Here is a 22,359-nt window from a genome sequence, read left to right on the forward strand (position 1 = left end):
AAGGCTCTAAAGCCAGTAAAGGCTTTATCCCTGACATCAACCAAACAGCATCAAACCAACCCAACAACCCAAACAGCAATCGTTTTATGCTATATATCTCATCTCCAAGCATATATAGGTATAGTTACACACAAAGAGTGCCAGATCCTCAGCTGGTGTCACTCCACTGAAGTCAGCAGAACTATGTTGATTTTCACCAGAGGAGGATCTGGCCCAGTTATTTTAGTCTCTCTCTGCACCCCCACTTCCTGTTAGCCTAAGGCAGTTAAGTACAGTAAGTACATCAAATGTTTTTTATTTCACTTAAGCAGCAGTGTTAATAGAATTACATGTAATGCTATGACTAATTTCCACTTGGCCTCAGTGTTCATTTTGCAAGCATCTGATTTTAATCTAATCACAAACTCTAATGCCATTTACATTATTATAATTGTATACTTAACTACACTGCCATTGGAACAATCAAGCCATAAGGCCTAACCATCACTGCAGCAGGGAAGCTTCTAATTAGTAATGATGGAAAAACAATCAGGCATGCTGTGGAGCAGAATTGAGGGGGACTGGCAAAGCTGTGGTGTGAGCTGGGAGTGGAACCATACCAGGTGAGGATTCAGGTACACTGATATTGCTGTGTGCAGAGCCAGGAATGGATTAGCAGGCACGCTGCAGATCCACAGGAATGGATTTCCACAGCTATGGGGGAGTCCCAGAACATTGTTTCATAATAGGACTGAAGTGCGTTGGCAGAGCTATTCATGGGCCCATTTACAGGGGCTGATTTTCAGAGGTGCGGAACTTCCACAGCTCTCATTGACTTCAACTGGAGTTGTGAGTGCTCAGCATTTCTAAAAATCAGGTCCAGACCTGAATGAGGACCCAGAACTACAACAGAAGATTATGGCAAGTCAGCATTGAGCAGTGTTAGCAGGGCTGGGTGAGGGAGGCAGGGCTGGAGTAGGAGGATGAGTACTCAGTTTATGGTGCACTCTGGGAATTCAGAGGAAAGTGTGCATAACATGCCTGAACCCTATCTGGCTTTACCCACTGCTATCAATGTGCTACTTGCAGTACCAGCATGGATGCCATAGTAAGTTAAGTCCAAATGGTAAGGGATGCAACTCTATGCTCTGGGTGTCCCTAGACCTCTGCCTGCCAGAAGCTGGGTCTGGATGACAGGAATCACTCAGTAACTGCCCTGTTCTGTTCATTTTCTCTGATGCACCTGGCATTGGCCACTGTTAGAAGACAGGATACTGGGCTAAATGGACCATTGGTCTGACCCAGTATGGCTATTCTTAAGCACACCATCCTGATTCTTTCCAAAACAAGAACATAAAACTGTATTGAACTTCTGTCTTATAGGGCATTAGACTGGGGCTCAGGAGTCCTGGGTTCTATTTCCATGGTTACCACTGGCATGCTGAGTGACCATACGCAAATCATGTCACAGCTCTGTGCCTCAGTTTCCCCATCTGTAAAATGGGGATCAAGAGACTGACCTCTGTTGTAAAGCACTTTGAGATCTACTGATGAAAAGTTCTATATGAGAGCTTAACTTTGCAACCCTATATCATGGGTGGAATTTCTTCCTGTCCCTAGCTGATGATCAGCTCATGCCCTGAAGCATAAGGATAGTTAACAATTGTATACATAGCTACACCTAAGGGGCCTGACTCCTAAGCGCCTTGCCTTTGGGAAGTCATTAGCAAATGTGAAGTGGGATGGTTCTGAGCTGGTCACATTGACACAGGTGTAAGTGACTGGAGAAATCAGGCCATCTCACTGATATTCACCTTTCCCTCACCACTACCCACTATTCGGCTCTCTTCAGAAACCATACCTTCATGGCCTGCATCTTCTGCATCAATTTCCATGGTCACCTTCTCCTCCCAGGTAGGAGAGTGTGTAGGCTCAGAAGACACATGAGTCACCCCCTGGGCTTCCAATTTCTTCTCAACATCAGAGCTGCTTTTACTAAGAAAGAAGAAGAAAAAACAACCACTCAACATTACAGCAGGGGTACATCCACATTGACATGCACAAAGCCTTGCAGTGAACTGAAGACATCAGAGGAACAAATGCCCCTTCCCTTCATGCCCAAGCCAGAGACCTAATAACTTACATTCATATGGCCTGTTCACCTCAAAGCATCCCAAAGTGTATTACTGACTACAGGCCAAACTCATGCCTGGCATAATGCCACTAAAGTTAATGGATGAATTTGGCAGGGTGTGTATATAGGTTCATTTCCTCAATCAGCAAAATGCAGCCACCTCTGAGTTATACCAGGCTTCGGAGAGCGCAGTAGGGAAAGCGCTGCAGTCTGTCCATACTAACAGCTTCAAGCGCACTGGCGTGGCTACATTTGCGGCACTTGCAGAGACATTGGGAGCGGTGCATTATGGGCAGCTATCCCACAGAGCACCTTTTCCCATTCTGGTGCTGTGGCTTGTGGGAAGGGGGCAGGAGGTGTGGCGCATTCTGTGTCCTGTCCCAACGCCCCGTGATGCATCGGTTCACATCCCAGCAATCCCTGTGCTTCCGTCCACATTTGGCGCCATCTTTCAACGTTTTTTGTACTGCGCGCTCTGTCTTCCCTTTCAGTCTGCGGGAATGGAGCCCGAACTGCTGAGGAATATGCTGACAAGCCTCTCCAACACATCACATTTGGCAGTCGAGTTATTCCTTATGATCCAAAGTGACAGTGAGGACTCGGATGATGATATCGACTAGACTAACGCATATGACACGAGATTGCTTGTGGAATTCATGGACGTGCTCACCACCGTGGAACGCCGCTTTTGGGCTCAGGAAACAAGCACTGAGTGGTGGGATCACATCTTTGTGCAAGTCTGGGATGATGAGCAGTGGCTGCAGAACTTTCGGATGAGAAAAGCCAATTTCATGGGACTGTGTGATGAGCTCGACCCCACCCTGCGACGCAAGGACATGAGATTGAGAGCTGCCCTGATGGTGGAGAAGTGGGTGGCTATTGCAATCTGGAAGCTGGCAACTCCAGACAGCTACTGATCGGTCGCTAACCAGTTTGGAGTGGGAAAGTCGACCATTGGAATCATGTTGATGCAAGTTTGCAGGGCCATTAATCACATCCTGCTCAGAAGAACCGTAACTCTGGGCAATGTGCATGACATTGTGGCTGGCTTTGCACAAATGGGTTTCCCTAACTACGGAGGGGCGATAGATGGGACACATATTTCAATTCTGGCACCAGCCCACCTAGCCTCCGAGTACGTTAATCAGAAGGGGTATTTCTCTATGGTTCTCCAGGTGCTTGTGGATCAGCCTGGGCATTTCATTGACATTAATGCAGGCTGGCCCGGAAAGGTGCATGACGCATGCATCTTTCGGAACACTGGCCTGTTCAGGAAGTCGCAAGCTGGGACGTTTTCCCCAGACAAGAAGATCACCGTAGGGGAAGTCAAAATGCCCACTGTGATCCTTGGAGACCCCGCTTACCCTTTAATGCTGTGGCCCATGAAACCCTACACAGGGAGCCTTGACAGCAGCAAGGAGCGGTTCAACAACAGGCTCAGCCGGTGCAGAATGACTGTGGAGTGTGCTTTTGGCTGTTTAAAGGGCTGCTGGCGCTCTCTGTATGAGAAGCTGGACCTGGCCGATGACAGCATCCCCGCGGTTATATCCGCATGCTGTGCCCTCCATAACATTTGTGAAGGGAAGGGTGAACGATTCACTCAGGCATGGAACTCGGAGGTTCAACACCTGGAGGCTGAATTTGAACAGCCAGAGAGCAGGCCTATTAGAGGGGCCCAGCGCGGGGCTGCAAGGATTAGGGATGCCTTGAGGGAGCAATTTGAGGCTGAAAGCCACCAGTAATGTCTGGTGCCTTGCACAGGAGTGAAGTGCAGTGGTTCCAATGTTAGTAGGAATCTGTGTTTGCTATGCTGACTTGCAATGCCTGTTTCTTTCCTGGGCTAAGATATCTTTTACTTTATGCAATAATAAAGAATGTTTTCAAAGCCAAAAAATCCATTTATTGAAAAGAAAATTCATTTATTGAAAAGAAACACAACTGCTTGGGAAACAGAAAGGGCAAGGGAATGGGGTGGGGAACGGTACAATCACAGATTTGCATATGTCCTGTTATCATACTCAGCCTTCCTGTCTGGAGTGCTGTGCAATGAGTGCTGCACTTCAGGATGGCTACACTGCATGGTGATGGGGGTTGAGTGCAGTGGGTAAGGGTCATAGTTTTCAGGGCTGGGTGGTGAAGCTACAGGTGTTGGAGGCAGCTGGTGGCGATAAGAACCCAGATGTTGGGGAAAGTGGGTTGGAGATGACATGGGGGCACAAGGGAAAGAGTTTTGGGATAAGGGCTGCGGGGGTGGGGGCGGGTGTGGTAGTGCTCTGCCTGCATGGCTACGAGCGCCTGGATCGAGGCCAGCGAAGGGCAACAAAAATGATTAGGGGTCTGGAACACATGACTTATGAGGAGAGGCTGAGGGAACTGGGATTGTTTAGTCTGCAGAAGAGAAGAATGAGGGGGGATTTGATAGCTGCTTTCAACTACCTGAGAGGTGGTTCCAAAGAGGATGGTTCTAGACTATTCTCAGTGGTAGAAGATGACAGGACAAGGAGTAATGGTCTCAAGTTGCAGTGGGGGAGGTTTAGGTTGGATATTAGGAAAAACTTTTTCACTAGGAGGGTGGTGAAACACTGGAATGCGTTACCTAGGGAGGTGGTAGAATCTCCTTCCTTAGAAGTTTTTAAGGTCAGGCTTGACAAAGCCCTGGCTGGGATGATTTAATTGGGATTGGTCCTGCTTTGAGCAGGGGGTTGGACTAGATGACCTCCTGAGGTCCCTTCCAACCCTGATATTCTATGATTCTATGATTCTACCCACAGCTGAAAGCAGAGATCCTGGCAAGATCTGGGGTAATGACAGCAGTGCGGGCCCAGCGATATCATGAGTGGAGGTACCAGGAAAACAAAATCCCGCGGTCCCAAGATCATCCATCTTGCACGAAAGTGGGTATGAACTGAGTCCCGGAGTCCGAAGGAGATACTAGAGATTCTGGTCATCGACTGGTACATGAGAGGACTACCTCCAGACCTTCGCGCCTGGGTAAGCCAGAATGAACCCTCCACCTACGACGAGGTTGTCGCGCTTGTAGAAAGGTGAAGGACGGTGAGGGAGCTGACCCGACCAGTTAAGGAAGAAGCACCCCGGGCTAAACTAGCAGCACCAAGCCATAGAGCTCGGTTGACTGGGCCACCAGGAGAACCCAGGTGGAAAAAGAGAGGGGCTGAAGGTCCACCAGAAGCCACAAAGAGTCGAAGCACTGAGGGGGAAGAGGATCGTGATGTTAGGCTACCCAAACCAAGAGACCGGGGAATGCCTAGGGCTCCATACAGATATTACGCCTGCGGGGAGTGGGGACACATAGCTGCACAGTGTCCCAATGCCGAGGAGTCTATGCAGTGTAACCTGGGGAACTGGGCAGACCCATGCTCCCTAATCCACCTTGTGGGGGTCTCACTAACCCCACATATGTACACTAGACCAGTGAAGCTAAATGGGGTAGAGACCACAGCATTGGTTGATTCAGGGAGTGCTATCACGCTTGTTTCGGGGAAGCTCGTGAAGCGTAGTCAGCTGCTGTGGGCTAAGCATACGGGGATAACATGCGTCCATGGGACAGTTGGTTATTACCCCATCATCCCAGTAAAAATCGAGATTCAGGGAACACTACTGAGTTAGCAGCAGGTGTAGTCCCTAAACTCCCATACCCAGTGCTCATAGGGAGGGACTTCCCAGGGTTTGGAGACTTACTCCCGGTAGGGGAATTGGAGAAAGGGGGAAGCCCTGAAAGTAGTGAGGCATCCACAGTAGAGTGTCAACCCCCAACCTTCTCTGAAATATCTCCAGATTTGTTCTCCACTCCCAGACAGCATAGAAAGATGAAAAGGGAAAGAAGGGCAGCTAAGGCCTTGGGAACCCGAATACTGGCCCAAAGCCAGAGGGTGGCTCTCGTAGGTACGCGGACCCGAGCAGCTGAAAAGGAGGCCACCCAGGGGGGAGAAGCACCCGAGTCTGACCCACACCCTAATGCCTCTGAACCCAGTAGAGGCAACAGAGACTGTCCCCCTAGATCTCAGGCAGATTATCCCCGGGAGAGGAAATTTTGGATGGGACCAGGCTGAAGATCCAAGATACGATAACATTTGGAAGGAGGTGACCGAAATAGATGGGGTCCCTGTGGAAGGGAAAACCTAGGGACCAGGACCCTACTTCATAATGAAGAAGAATCTCTTATACCGGGTTGCACCAGTACAGGGGCAGAAGGTACAGCAGATCTCAGTACCTCAAAAACACCAGAATGCTGTATTAAGTCTGGCCCATAGTCATCTTTTGGGGGGGCATTTGGGGGTAGAGAAGACCCTGGCACGGGTCCTGCGACGATTCTTCTGGCCCGGAGTACATGAAGAAGTGCGGAGGTACTGTGCGTCCTGCCCGGAGTGTCAGCTGCACAGTCCCCGTCCCCACTTGAGGGCACCTTTAGTACCCCTTCCCATCATAGAGGTCCCCTTCGAGCGAATAGCCATGGATCTAGTGGGACCCCTGTTGAAGACAGCCTGGGGCAACCAATATATACTTGTCTTTCTGGATTATGCTACTCGCTACCCAGAAGCCGTCCCCCTGCGGAACATGGCCTCTAAAACGATAGCGAAAGAGTTGGTGGGGATCTTTGCCCAAGTGGGGCTACCAAAGGAGATATTAACAGACCAAGGTACCCCATTTATGTTGAAGCTAATGAAGGACTTCTGTACACTGCTCCATATACATACCCTGAGAACTTCAGTCTATCATCCGCAGACCAATGGGCTGGTAGAAAGGTTTAACCGAACCCTCAAGGAAACGATAAGGAAAGTGGTAAGTCAAGACGGGAAGGATTGGGACACCCTACTACCCTACCTTATGTTTGCAATCCGGGAGATACCTCAGGCCTCAACTGGGTTTTCCCCCTTTGAATTATTATACGGACACCACCCCTGTGGCATACTAGATATTGCAAAAGAAATCTGGGAGGAGGAACCCAATGAGGGGAGAAATATAATTGACCATGTGTTGCAGATGCGAGAACGGATAGCCCGGATCACCCCTATTGTACGGGAACATTTGGAAAAGGTGCAGGAGGCCCAGCGAACCCATTACAATCACCAGGCAAAAGTCCGACAGTTCTAACCAGGGGATCAGGTGACGGTGTTGGTACCCACGGCAGAAAGCAAGCTTTTGGCCCAATGGCAGGGGCCCTATGAGGTGGTTGAACCCATGGGGGAAGTAACCTACAAGGTGCAGCAACCAGGATGCCGGAAACAAGAACAAATTTATCACATTAACCTCTTAAAGCCTTGGCACCAACGAGAGGCGTGTGCAGTGGCCCAAGAGACCCCAATCCAGGGAAATAACATGCAGGAGCAGACCAGGATATCCACTGATCTGACACCAAACCAGAAGAAGGAGGTAACTGAGATGATCAACCGATACCAGGACGTGTTTTCAATCAAACCAGGCTGGACCACTGAAGCATATCACCACATTATCACAGACCCTGGGGCAAAGGTAACTTTAAGGCCCTATTGGGTCCCAGCAGCAAAAAGGGAGGAGATCAAGGCAGAGGTAAAAAGGATGTTGGAGCTGGGAGTCATCGAAGAGTCCCACAGTCAGTGGTCAAGCCCGATTGTGTTGGTGCCCAAACCCAATGGCACCCCTAGGTTTTGTAATGACTTTCGCCGGCTGAATGAGATATCCAAATTCGATGCATACCCCATACCCAGTATCGATGAGTTAGTTGACCACCTGGGCAATGCCCGATTTTTGACCACCCTTGATTTAACAAAGGGATACTGGCAGATTCCCCTTGCCAAAGATGCGAAAGAAAAGACAACATTCTCTACACCAGAGGGTCTGTTTCAATATACTGTTCTTCCTTTTGGACTGCATGGGGCACCTACCACCTTCCAGCGTCTTATGGACAAGCTCCTATGGCTCCATACCAGTTATGCAGCAGCATACCTGGATGATGTGGTTATTCGCACCCCTGACTGGGAAACCCACTTAGGAAAGGTGTAAGTGGTTCTGGACACGCTAAGACGGGCTGGCCTCACAGCCAACCCAGCCAACTGTGCTATAGGGCTAGCCGAGGCTAAATACCTTGGCTACATTGTAGGAAGGGGCATGGTCAAGCCCCAACTAAACAAACTAGAGGCTATCCAAAATTGGCCCTGGCCAAATCGGAAAAAGCAAGTCCGAGCATTCCTGGGTGTGGTGTGGTACTACCGACAATTTATTCCCCATTTTGCTACCAGAGCGAGTCCCCTGATAGACCTGATAAAAGCCCGGGGTCCAGACATGGTGAAATGGACAGATGCCGCAGAGAAAGCATTCATGGATCTACAGAGAGCCCTCTGCAGTAACCCCGTGCTTATAGCCCCAGACTTCAACAAAGAATTCATTTTACAAACAAATGCATCTGAAGTAGGATTGGGAGCTGTTCTGTCGCAGATGGTTGGAGATGGAGAACACCCAATCCTCTACCTCAGCAGGAAACTCCTCCCGAGAGAGCAGAAGTATGCCGTGGTTGAAAGAGAGTGCCTAGCTGTGAAATGGGCCATGGAAACATTACGTTATTACCCTCTGGGATGACAGTTTACCCTTGTGACCAACCATGCACCCCTCCAGTGGATGCAGCAAAATAAAGGGAAGAATGCAAGAAGATGGTTCCTGTCCCTACAACCTTTCCAATTCACCATACAACACCGGGCTGGAAGCCACCATGGCAATGCAGATGGCTTGTCACGAGTACACTGCCTGACGTCCCAAGTTGCCCAACCCCGTAGTGTTGAGCAGAGGGGGGCGATATGTGACAGGGTCAGGCCAGATGGCTATAGGAGAGTAATTTTTTTTATTTTTGAAGCAAAAAAGAATTTTATTTGCATAACATTTAGAAAGAATCACCAAAAAGGAAAAAACAAAACTATGCAACAAAACAAAAGCAAACACAAGGTATAACACAGCAGCCTTCAGGAGGGAGAGGTGTTCAGGCTAGCCTGGGCCCAGAGCGGGGGGGCTTCCTCGCCACTCGTGGTCTTCCACCCCCTCGAGTTACCTAGTGCCACGCCCAGTGTCACCGATTATTCCTCTCCTGAGAGTGCCCGACAAGATGGGCATGGCTGCGGGGTGGGCAGTTTGCGGGGGGGGGATGTTCACCCACGTGTGATAGGACCCCTCCTAGGTGACGGTGATGACGGTATCCGCAGCGGGAATGGCTGGGGCTGGGGGTCTCTCGCTCTTCCCCTCAATCAAAGGGTCAGACGGAGGGAACCGGACGGGGTCACCGAGCAGAGAACCTCAGACAGCGCCCACCGCTCCTTGAAGGTGTCAAAGGAGTAGGTGGATGCCGCCCAGAGGAACTCCGCCCGGATACGTGAATGTACTGAGGATCGAAAAATGGCCCTACAGTCACAGGACGCTTCATTGGCCAACCTCCTCTCTCTGGTTTTATAGATGGCTGTTTTAGCTAGGGCTAGGAGGAGGTTAACGAGGAGATCCCGCGACTTTGTGGGGCCACGGATGGGGAGTGTGTAAATAAAAAGGTGAGGGGAAAAGTGCAGCCAAAAGCGTAATAGAATATTCGTGAGGAGCCGGAAAAGGGGCTGCAGCCTGGCACACTCTAAATATACATGTGCCAGGGTTTCCCTCACATTGTAAAAAGAGTAAGTATCTGGGATGGGGGTGAACCGCGTCAAAACTATGCCCATGCTCACAGCTCCGTGAAGGAGCCGCCAACTAATGTCCCCGATGGGCCTCGGGACCAAGGTGGAATACAGGCTGGTCCACCGGGGCTGCTCACCCTCCAAAGGTGGCAGGAGGTCCCGCCACTTTGTACCGGGGTGGGACACCAGGGTGTGGGCGTGAAGGGTGTGAAGCATGAGTGTGTATAGATGTTTCCTTGGCGCGGTTTGGAAGCTGACCGGCTGCAGTTCATGCAGCCATCTCGCAGTGAAAGGGTGAGGGGTTTGTTGGGATCTATGAGGTAGGGGCCCAATTGAAAGGTTTGGCGGGCCTGGGGTAGAGGGTGGGTGGGGTGCACCCTCGCGCAGGGCTCGGGTGAGATAAGCCCAAGCAGCGGGCGTCAAAGCAGCCTTCACCTCCTGAAGTACGCGCCGGGGGGTACGAGGTCTGGAGAGCCCCATGCGCCGAGCGAGCGTCAGGGGATCCAGCCAGTCTCCCCAGTTGTAGTCCAGGAGGTCTCCGACTCTCGTGACTTCCGCCAGGACCAAACTCTGGCGCACCGAGCGGGACTCCGCCACCTACACACGGAGCTGGGGGTTGTGTAGCAGGGGCTCCGCGAGGAGATCCGCTCCCACGGTGACCGCCACGGACCTGGTCGTTGAAAACAGTTTCCAGGTCCAGAGGAGGTCCTGGTAGAAGACCGGCAGCCTGGAGAGGTCTTGCGGAAAACCTCTTAGAATCATAGAATCATAGAATATCAGGGTTGGAAGGGACCCCAGAAGGTCATCTAGTCCAACCCCCTGCTCGAAGCAGGACCAATTCCCAGTTAAATCATCCCAGCCAGGGCTTTGTCAAGCCTGACCTTAAAAACCTCTAAGGAAGGAGATTCTACCACTTCCCTAGGTAACGCATTCCAGTGTTTCACCACCCTCTTAGTGAAAAAGTTTTTCCTAATATCCAATCTAAACCTCCCCCATTGCAACTTGAGACCATTACTCCTCGTTCTGTCATCTGCTACCATTGAGAACAGTCTAGAGCCATCCTCTTTGGAACCCCCTTTCAGGTAGTTGAAAGCAGCTATCAAATCCCCCCTCATTCTTCTCTTCTGCAGACTAAACAATCCCAGCTCCCTCAGCCTCTCCTCATAAGTCATGTGCTCTAGACCCCTAATCATTTTTGTTGCCCTTCGCTGGACTCTCTCCAATTTATCCACATCCTTCTTGTAGTGTGGGGCCCAAAACTGGACACAGTACTCCAGATGAGGCCTCACCAGTGTTGAATAGAGGGGAACGATCACGTCCCTCGATCTGCTCGCTATGCCCCTACTTATACATCCCAAAATGCCATTGGCCTTCTTGGCAACAAGGGCACACTGCTGACTCATATCCAGCTTCTCGTCCACTGTCACCCCTAGGTCCTTTTCCGCAGAACTGCTGCCTAGCCATTCGGTCCCTAGTCTGTAGCGGTGCATTGGATTCTTCCATCCTAAGTGTAGGACCCTGCACTTATCCTTATTGAACCTCATCAGATTTCTTTTGGCCCAATCCTCCAATTTGTCTAGGTCCCTCTGTATCCTATCCCTCCCCTCCAGCGTATCTACCACTCCTCCCAGTTTAGTATCATCCGCAAATTTGCTGAGAGTGCAATCCACACCATCCTCCAGATCATTTATGAAGATATTGAACAAAACCGGCCCCAGGACTGACCCCTGGGGCACTCCACTTGACACCGGCTGCCAACTAGACATGGAGCCATTGATCACTACCCGTTGAGCCCGACAATCTAGCCAGCTTTCTACCCACCTAATAGTGCATTCATCCAGCCCATACTTCCTTAACTTGCTGACAAGAATACTGTGGGAGACCGTGTCAAAAGCTTTGCTAAAGTCAAGAAACAATACATCCACTGCTTTCCCTTCATCCACAGAACCAGTAATCTCATCATAAAAGGCGATTAGATTAGTCAGGCATGACCTTCCCTTGGTGAATCCATGCTGACTGTTCCTGATCACTTTCCTCTCATGTAAGTGCTTCAGGATTGATTCTTTGAGGACCTGCTCCATGATTTTTCCAGGGACTGAAGTGAGGCAGAGATAAAAAAGCTGCCGGTCGTATCGGAGCCCTTGGAAGCGGCGCAGGAAGGCATGCGCTAGTATGCTCCACGTCAAACTACCTGCACTATAAAGGAGCCTCTGCAGGGCCTGGAGGCGGAAGACACGGACCTGAGTGTGCAGACACCTCAGGCCTTGTCCTCCTTCCTTCAGGGGTAGATGAAGAACCCCAACAGGGGCCCAGTGCATTCCCGACCAAAAGAACTCTAGAATCGATGTCCGGAGGTTGGTCAGGAAACCCGGGGCCGGGACCAGGGTGTTGAGCCGGTACCAGAGCATGGACAGGACTAGTTGGTTAAGCACCAGTGCTCTCCCTCGGAGGAAGAGACATCGGAGTAGCCTCGTCCATTTCCGGAGCCACTCTATCACCCCACCTTCTAAATTTTGCCAGTTCTCCGGCGGAAAAGGGTGCGTGGCAGAAAGGTAAACGCCTAGGTAGAGCAGTGGACCCGCGCTCCACCGGATGGTCTGAAGCGCGGGTGGGAGGGAGTTCACCTGCCGCCAGTCCCCCACCACCAAGCCAGAGCTCTTGACCCAGTTGATTCGGGTGGAGGAGGCTGCCGAATAGATGGCCTGGCAAGCCTCCACTCGCGCCAAGTCGCCCGGGTCCTGGACCAGGAGGAGCACGTCATCGGCGTATGCTGACAGGACCAGCTGCTGCTCCGGCTCCCGTAACACCAACCCTGTCAACCTCCTTTGGAGGAGACAGAGGAAGGGCTCGATTGCCAGAGCGTACAGCTGGCCAGAGAGGGGGCACCCCTGCCATACCCCTCGCCCGAAGCTGACCGGTTCGGTCAGGGTCCAGTTCAGCCTAACCAGACACTCCGCGGAAGCGTACAGCACCTGGAGAAAACTCACAAACTGAGGTCCAAATCCAAACGCCTGCAGAGTGCCCAGGAGGTACCCATGGTCCACTCTACCGAACGCCTTCTCCTGATCAAGAGACAGAAGGGCGAACGACAGACCGTCTCTACGCCCGAGTTTCAAAAGGTCTCGGGTTAGAAATAGGTTGTCAAAAATGCTGCGGCCCGGGACAGTGTAGTTCTGGTCTGGGTGGATCATGTCCCCCATCATGGACCATAGCCGCAGCGAGATTGCTTTCGCTACGATTTTGTAGTCCGTGCTAAGGAGCGAGACGGGATGTCAGTTTTCTAAATCGCGGAGGTCCCCCTTCTTCGGCAACAAGGCGAGCACCGCTCACCTGCATAAAAGAGGGAGGACCCCGCCCTGCAAAGACTCGGCCCAGACAGTGGCTAGGTCTGGGCCAAGGATGTCCCAGAACGCGCGATAGAACTCCACGGTCAGCCCGTCCATGCCCGGAGATTTATTAGTGGGCATGAGACAGAGGGCTTCCGAGAACTCGGCCAGGGTGAGAGGCAGCTCTAGTCTGTCTCGGTCACCCACGCTGACCGTGGGGAGTTCCTCCCAGAGCACCCTGCAAGCACCAGGATCGGTCGGATCTGGGGAGAAAAGGCTTGTGTAGAAGTCACGGGCCCTCCCACACATCTTCACCGGATCCGTGAGGGGGGTGCCGTCTTCTGCTAGCAGGCAGGTGACGTGTTTCTTGGTCCCCCTCGTTTTCTCCAGGGCATAGAAGAAACGGGAGCCGTGATCCATCTCCCGAAGGAGGCGGATGCGGGATCGAACAAAGGCACCTCGAGCCCAATGGTCCTCGAGGGCCCGGAGCTCCTCCTGCTTCTCCCGGCATGCTCCGCAGAGGAACGGGTCCTCGGGGCCGGCGGCCAGACGCCTCTCCATCTCTAAGACCTCCCATTCCAACTGCTCTATCGCTGCATTTCTCCATCGGCTGGTGCCCCGGATGTAGTCACGGCGGAAGAGCTTGGCGCGCACCTTCCCTAGATCTCACCATCGCCGCGCCGAGGGAAAGGCACGCCGCTGCTCTCGCCAGGCCAGCCAAAACTCCCGGAAGGACGTCACGAAGCCCTCATCCTCCAACAGGCTGTTGTTAAAGTGCCAATAGGCCGGCCCCGGCCTCTCTGCACGGAGGGAGGCTGTTATGGTGGCTAGATGATGGTCGGAAAATGGGGCCAGACGAATGTTGGAGGAGTGGGCTTGTGAAAGATGGAAACGGGATAAATAAATACGGTCCAACCGAGAGTGGTGTGACCGATGGGCCTCCACCCGGACAAAGGTGAACGTGGAAGTGTCATCTGGGTGGTGGTCATGCCAGACGTGCACTAGGGAGCAATGTTTGATTATTTCTCGGAGAATGTTCGCGGCGGCCCGGCTCAGCTCGGCCCCTGAGCGGTCCTGTTCCTTGAGGGTGATGTTAAAGTCCCCTCTCAGGACTAGGCACTCGTGAGAATCTAGGGTGCTGAAGAAGTCGGACACCCGCTGATAGAATTGTGGCCGCTTCGGGCTCATTGTCGGGGCATAGATGTTAACGAGGTTGACCACGAGCCCCTCCATACAGACTCGGAGATACAGCAGGTGGCCTGGCATGGCCTCAGTGACCCCTAGCACCTCGGGCCGTAGGTTGGGGGAGAACAGGGTCGCCACTCCAGCTTGTGGAATCGTGAAGTGGCTAAAGTAGACCCCGTCCCCCCACTCCAGCTGCCAGCTGTCCTTGGCGGTCGGATCCGTATGGGTCTCCTGCAGGAAAACCAGAGTACCCCCCTTCCCAAAGGTAAGAGAGCACCTGAGAACTGCGGAGAGCCATCCTACAGCCCCTGATGTTCAAAGTTGCAATAATGAGAGGCGTCATGCGGAGGGCTGGGGGGGTGGGGGTTCCTTGTTGGCGGGGGTGTTCGCAGTCCCTGGCGGGTCGCGAAACAATCCGTGACCCATCCCGTAAGTGAGTAAATAGTCACGGAAGCTGCGGGCCCGCCCGTAGGCCACAGCACCGCACCTTCCTTTCCCTCTACTCTCCTTTATAAGGGCCCTTGTGGCCTCGAGGATTTGATCAAAGTCCCCCCCATAGCTGGAGAGCTAGCTGTATCCTGTTGCAGGAGCCACGGATGTCTTCTAAAAACTCCCGCAACGCTTTTCGCAGCTCATGGGGGGGTGGGGTTGCGATTTCCGGGTTATTCCCTGCTGGGGCTCTTGGTGCAGCCTCGTGGTCCGCTGAGGTGGGCAGGCAGGGTGCAAACCACCGACGGGGCATCTGACAGGCTAAAGTTATTAGGTCCGTCTCAAGCCTTGGGGTAGAAGGGGACGGTGGAGGGAAAATTGCAGCTCCTAATGGGTCGTGGCAGGAAAAGGCAAAGGCTGCTCCTTGGGGGGGGATCTGCAAAAAACGGGAAAGAAATAACCCCAGGGGCAGCAATAGCATTGCAGGAGGAGGTGGATTGGGCAGGGACAGGGGTGGGGGGTGGGGGCGGGGGCGGGGGAAGAGGCGAGACTCTGGGCTTTGGGGGGCAAGCAGCTGAAAGGTGGCGCCTCCCGAGCATATTCGAGGGTTAAGGCGGGGTAGGGGGCTCCCAGTGATGCTAGGCGCAGGCTCTGTGGTGGATTTGGCAGCCACGGCATCAGGTGGTGGACCACCTTCTGTAGGGTGCCCGCTCGGGAAAGCAGTTAGGGGGAGGGAGCATGGGGAAAGGGGGACTGGGGTGAGGTTGCCCAGATCGAGGCCAGCCGGCAGTAGGTCATCCTCTCCCTGGGTGACCAGGGTCAAACCTAGGGCCTCGATCTCCTCATACATGGAGGAGAGGTCGCCTTCCGCCACCCCGGGGGTCTCCCCTCTGGCGCCCGCTTCGACGGTCGCTTCGGGGTTCGCGGGGGGTTCAGGTGATATTCGGGCAGAAGGGGCTTCCTCAGGGGTCTCGGAGGGGAGGGTCTCCCGTGGAGGGGAGATCCTACCTTCCAATGCTATTGTGTCTTCCCCTTCCGACACTGGCGGATGGATCTCACTTGTGGGCATAGCGGAAGGCTCAGTATCAGTGCCTCCCTTCCTGGTCTTCCGGGAGGCCTCCGCATCAGATGGGTGCAGCGGAGCTCGAGCCTTCCGCTTGCCTCGCTTCCCTTGGACTAGGGTCCAGCCCTCCATAGCATCGTCTGGGGGCTGGTTAGCAGGGGTCGTGTCGGGGGGCAGAATCAATGGTTCAGGGGCTCGGGGGGGTAAAGGTGAGGCAGTATGGCGGGGGGGGTTCTCCTTGGGGTGGGCCCTCTCCTATCCCCGGTAATATCTTTGCTGTACCCTCCTCCATAGGCTCTGCCGGATTGTTAACAGCAAGGGCGGGGCTCCCTCCCTTGTAGGTGAGGTGTCTCTTGGGCCTGGGCGGGAGCAGTGGTGGATCGAGCAGGAGGAGAGGTGGTTTCAGGTGCCGGGTGGCCAGGGGCATCGACAATGATGGAGCCGATGTCCTGCCGGGTCTCGGGGGTCTCGGGTGCCCTCCCCGCCGGGCCAAGGGGCAGTCTCTTCGGACATGCCCCACTGATCGGCAGAGGTAGCACTGGGCCTCTCCTGTGGAACAGTAGACCCAATAACAGGCTCCCTGGTAAGGGACTAGGAAGGACCCCTCGAGCGCCTCTCCATCATGCGCTGCCGGCGGCGGTAGAAGCTGCACTTGCTGGTGGAATGAAAGGACGTGACGGAGGGTGGGGTCCTTACAGCCCAACATGAGAGGGCTGATGACAGAAACGGGTTTCCCCAGGGTGGAGAGAGCAGGTAACAGGGCGGCACTGGGTAGAAAAGAAGGGACAGAGGTCAGGACTAGGCGGACGCCCAGGTCCTCTTGCGGTTCCAGGGGGACGAACACCCCCCCCAACGCCAGGCCCTTCTCCACCGCCTCCTGGGCGGCAGCTTCCGATGCTAAGAAAAAGACGACCTTCCCGTACATTTTGGAGGCCGTCACAATAGCCGTGGGTCCTACCACCCTTGCCAATGCCTGCACGTATGTCTCCACGTGGGGCGAGGTGGGCACCAGGAGGCAACGGATGCCGTGCTTCCTGGTCATGGTGGGAAAGGGGCCCCGGCCGCTATTGATGGTAGCAGAGGCGGTGCGTGGGCGAGATGACGAGGCAGCAGGTAGGTGGGGGGCTGCTACCGCCCAGGCATACGCCCTGGGGGCCGGGGGAGGGACGCTCGCAGAGCTGGTGGAGGGAACAGCGGGGAGGGACGCCATGGTCGATGATGAGGCCACAGCGGTGGGAGCAGCCCCTGCCATGGAGGGCCAGGTGGTTGTAGCGGGGCCCTTTCCCTTCTTCACACCCTGGCCTTTCCGGCCAACTTGGGGGGCTCTCCTAGAATCTGGGGGGGCGGTGGGTGTAACAGCGGCAGTAGTCTCCCCGGTGCCTCCTACTGCTGATGCCCCAGCGGGGGCGGTGGCAGGTGTTTTGGCAGCAGTGGTGGGGGGGGGCTTGGGGGTTGGGCAGGGGTGTAGGTGGGGGAGGAACAGCTGAGGTTGTTAGAGGGGCCTCACCCCTCTCATTCCCCGCCATCGTGAGCAGGGAGAGATGGGGAGACACCAGAAGGAGGAGGGGGGAGGGGGAAGCAGATTAACCACTTCTCCCTGCTGGGCTGCAGGCGGGGAAGGGGGGCAAATGGTTCGGATTGGACGGGGAAGGAAACAGGAGTTGGGGTCAGGTAGTAGGGGCAAACTGTGGGGTGGACAGTCCTGGGGTGAGGGGAGGGACATGAACCCACGTGCGTTTGTCCAAAGAGTCTCGTTTGGTCGGCTGTTGCTTCTGTTCCAGACGGTGGAATCAGGGCGAGCAGCTGAATCCAGAGGCAGATGGCAAGTTGCCAGCAGGGACGGACGGCGGGGGGCCGTGTCGGTTGTAGTAGTGTTGGGGGGGGCACCGATGGATCGGGGGGCAGCTCCGTGCCACACCCCCTGTGCCCCTACAAACACAGTCAAGACACAGTCAAACCTCCCCCCACACGAGAGTACAGTTAAAAAGTTACTCAGTCTTACGGCCCCCTCCACGATGGTTTGTAGCTTCCCTGGGCAATTTCTCTGTCGGCCGTCTTCTCTCCCGGGCTTTGTGGAGCATTCCAGAAATACCAAACAGATAAGAAAAGTTCCTCCTGGCTGGTACGGGTCCAGAAATAAACAGTAAAACAGTTGGGTCTGGGGGCTTCCACTCCCCTCCTCCGGGGAGTGGGTCGGCAGTCCCCCCCTCCAGGGGTTTCAGCTGGAGGAGTAGCAGCATCTGAGGGCAGGCGTGGGGGGCCTGGCAGCTAGCTGGCAGCCGACCAGCACTCGAACGGCAGCATAAAAACAGCAAAAAAAAACAAAATGAAGAAAAAGCGTCTGGTCCGGTTGGGGGGGGAAGCTGAAGCGGGGGCAAAAAGTAAGAAAAGCCCAGGCCAGGGGGCTATAGGAGAGGAATAGAAGGCAGATATATAAGCCCCAGGTTAAGTAGATCCCTTTTCCCCGGGTAAGGTAACAGGGAAGGTTGCAGAACAATCAGGAACCTTCTGGAGACAATTAAGACAGACAGGCTGATTAGAACACCTGCAGCCAATCAAGAAGCTGCTAGAATCAATTAAGGCAGGCTAATCAGGGAACCTGGGTTTTAAAAAGGAGCTCACTTCAGTTTGAGGTGTGTGTGTGAGGAGCTGGGAGCAAGAGGCACTAGGAGCTGAGAGTGAGAACGCGGACTGTTGGAGGACTGAGGTGTACACGCATTATCACACACCAGGAAGAAGGTCCTATGGTGAGGATAAAGAAGGTGTTGGGAGGAGGCCATGGGGAAGTAGCCCAGGGAGTTGTAGCTGTCGCACAGCTGTTCCAGGAGGCACTCTAGACAGCTGCATTCCACAGGGCCCTGGGCTGGAACCCGGAGTAGAGGGCGGGCCCGGGTTCCCCCCAAATCCTCCCAACTCCTGGTCAGACACAGGATGAGTCGACCTGGACTGTGAATTCAGAAAAACAGCCAAGCTGAGGGCTGCCGTGAAGCGCCAAAGTGAGCAAATCCGCCAATAAGCGCAAGACCCACCAAGGTAGAGCAGGAACTTTGTCACACACCTTATAGACTAACAGACATTTTAGAGCATAAGCTTTTGTGGGTGAATACCCACTTTGTCGGATGCATGTAGTAGAAATTTCCAGAGGCAGGTATAAATATGCAAGCAAGAATCAGACTAGGGATAACATGGTTAGTTCAATCAGGGGGGATGAGGCCCTCTTCTAGCAGTTGAGGTGTGAACACCAAGGGAGAAGAAACTGCTTTTGTAGTTGGCTAGCCATTCACAGTCTTTGTTTAATCCTGAGCTGATGGTGTCAAATTTGCAAATGAACTGCAGCTCAACAGTTTCTCTTTGAAGTCTGGTCCTGAAGTTTTTTTGCTGCAAGATGGCTACCTTTAAATCTGCTATTGTGTGTCCAGGGAGGTTGAAGTGTTCTCCTACAGGTTTTTGTATATTGCCATTCCTAATATCTAATTTGTGTCCATTTATCCTTTTACGTAGGGACAGTCCAGTTTCGCCGATGTACATAGCAGAGGGGCATTGCTGGCACATGATGGCGTATATTACATTGGTGGACATGCAGGTGAATGAACCGGTGATGGTGTGGCTGATCTGGTTAGGTCCTGTGATGGTGTCGCTGGTGTAGATATGTGGGCAGAGTTGGCATCAAGGTTTGTTGCATGGATTGGTCCCTGAGTTAGAGTTACTATGGTGCGGTGTGTAATTGCTGGTGAGAATATGCTTCAGGTTGGCAGGTTGTCTGTGGGTGAGGACTGGCCTGCCTTCCAAGGCCTGTGAAAGTGAGGGATCATTGTCCAGGATGGGTTGTAGATCACTGATGATGCGTTGGAGAGGTTTTAGCTGAGGACTGAGAAGTCTACATCTGTTCTTTTCCCACATACAGAACAGAAATATGTATTGAACACTTGTGCCTTTTCTGAATTATTATTGATAATTCTACCATGTCTACCTTGTAATGGACTAAGACCATTGTCAGGATTCTTTTTGTTCCGAGTATACTTCAAAAATGACTTATTGTCCTTAACTTTGCTGTCCAGAGATTTCTCCTTGTGTCCTTTGGCTTCCCTTATTCATTTTCTACAATTCCTATCTTCTGATTTATATTTCTTACTATCAACTTTCCTTTTCTTTCATTTGTTATATAATATTTTTATAGCTGCCTTCACTGCCCCTCTTAACAAAGTCATTTTTCAAACCAATATGGCCTTTTTCCTCGATTGTGGGATGGTGGCTTTTTGGGCATGTGGTAAAGTTTTCTTAAAGAATACCAATGGTCTTTTCCATTTTTCAGATGAAATTCTGCCTCCCAGCTATTATGGCACATAATTGTTTTCAGTTTTGTGAAATTGGCCCTTTTAAAGCTCCAAGTATATATTATACCAGTTTGGACGTTATTCTGTTTGCACATTATAAATGTGATCAAATAATTATATTAACTACATCTAAGTTACCATTAATTTTTAGTTCTGTGATCAGTTCCTCTTTATTTGTCAAGACAAGGTCTAATATAGGATTCCCCATCTTGATTGCAACACATTTTTAAGGATGTTTTAGTGTTGGCAGCATGAGACCTCCAGTGTATGTTGTGACACTGCACCCCATATTCTTCCAGTAATATTATTATGATATGATTATGACATAATCATAATATATTTTAAGTAAGATAAGTCATGTAAGGTGTTATTGGAAAGGTTATGATTTACTGAATATGATTATCCTGTTTATATGCATGTATCAGTTTTGTATCTGAAGTTAGGAATATTGACTACACATTAGGAAAAAACAATAGGCCTTAGAATAAGCTTATCTCCCACAGGGGGGTGGGGGCTTCCAGAAGACACTATAAACTGCCTCTGATTAATGGCTGCTGTCACATTACAGGGACATGTGACCAGGTCACCTTGTGCTGGTCTCCATCTTGGGATATCAGTGTTTTTCCACTGACTAGCATGGGAACCAAGCCTGGAAACAAAGGGTTTCCTCCCTATTCAAAAGCTATTTAAGGCAGGGAAGTGACATCATCATAATTCTTCACTGACTCCCCACCCAAAGAGACTCCTGGAAACACCGGAGGAAAAAAAGACTGAACTGGAGGGAAGTGCTGGACCCAGGCGAAAGGGATTTTTAGCCTGTGAATGGAACACCTGGGGTTTCTATGCTGTAAGCCAGTGCAGCTGGCCCCTTAAGAATCTGTAGCCTGCTTGTATCGTCACTTAGGGCGAGGATCTGATATTCATATCCAATCTCTTTAGTATGTTAAGCTTAGTTTGTGTGTTTTGTTTATTTGCTAGGTAATCTGCTCTGATCTGTTTGCTATCCATTATAATCACTTAAAATCTATCTTTTGTAGTTAATAAACTTGTTTTCGCTTTATCTAAAACCAGTGTGCATGGGAGTCATAACTGAGGACAGAAAGCTCTTGTATACTTCTGCTACACATTGAGGGAGGGAGCGAATTTCATGAACTTACACTGTGCAGTACAAGATGATATAATTTTGGGTTTATACTCCAGAGGAGGGTGCATGCCTGAGTAGCTGCGAAGCTCTTTAGCTGGAGCTTTCCCATGCAGATCTGATCACAGCATCTGCATGTAACTGCAGGTGGGTGTGTCCCTACCTGTATGTATGCTGGTGAAAGTGCAGGCTGGAGCCTCGGGGTGGGCTTGTCGGGCTGGTCACAGCAGTATAATATAAAGGGAGCCCAGACTGGTGGATCCGGGGGGCCCAGTGGTATCCCAGTTCCAGGTGGCACCCCGGGGTGAACCCAACATATATGTCTCTCAAATTGAAGTCCCCTATAATCTTGCAGTTTTGTTTCCCTACACATTATAGATAGGTGCATAAGCAGCTGGATCTAGCATGATTTGGTGGTCTGTAGCAGACACCAACTAATACCCAAACTTGTGCTTTATCTGTTAGCACATTGATCCATAAGCATTTGAGATCATTTTCTTCCAATTTATCAGTTACTTGGAAACAGGTAACGCCATTTTAACATAGAGTGCCACTGCCCCTCCCCTTTTGCCCATTTGATCTTTTTAAAATAGGTTATAAGCATTGATTTTAACATTCCAAAGTGGAGTCATCATCCTCAGGCCTAGGTCATATAATTCTTTTCTTCTCTCTCATTTAAAAAAACACTCAGGAACTTAATTCTTCGTTAATCTCTCAAAGAGAGCTTTTGTGGTCGACGAATCCTGCCCAGGGGTTCGAACTGCAGCAGAACATCTGGAATGCAATGAGTTTGCTGGCCTCAGCTCTAACTGCTGGGGGCAAAAACACCTAGCACAGAAACAAAGGGATAATGGGGTGGGTTGGGAAAGAGTGCTGCAGTCGCTGAGCTGCCCAAGGGAGGCTGGGCAAGGCTGGAGTTTGGACCTATGGGTTTGTACAGCGCCTAGCACAATGGGGCCTCTGATCTCAGCTGGGGCCACCAAGCATTACCATAACAAAAATAAAACAAGAAGAAGAATAAGTCCTCCACCAATGTCCTCCAGACCACTCTAGCTCTTGCTGACATCACCCTATCAAGATCAGGTTCCTGTGGGCCTTCATGGGCTGTAGGCAGGGCCAGATCAA

The 22,359-nt window shown here is 52.0% G+C and overlaps 1 protein-coding gene across 1 annotated transcript in view; it reads right to left on the reverse strand.

Moving 5' to 3' along the window:
- The window catches only part of LOC141995064 (coiled-coil domain-containing protein 33-like), a 318,466-nt gene that overhangs the window by 214,987 nt on the left and 81,120 nt on the right, over positions 1-22,359 (reverse strand). The window contains exon 2 of the mRNA XM_074965846.1: positions 1,841-1,974. Within this exon, the coding sequence (XP_074821947.1) occupies positions 1,841-1,874 (34 nt within the window). The 5' untranslated portion in view covers positions 1,875-1,974. The remainder of the gene's footprint in view (positions 1-1,840; positions 1,975-22,359) is intronic.

Source organism: Natator depressus, chromosome 10 (assembly GCF_965152275.1).
Source record: "Natator depressus isolate rNatDep1 chromosome 10, rNatDep2.hap1, whole genome shotgun sequence".
In the NCBI taxonomy this organism is placed as follows: domain Eukaryota; kingdom Metazoa; phylum Chordata; order Testudines; family Cheloniidae; genus Natator; species Natator depressus.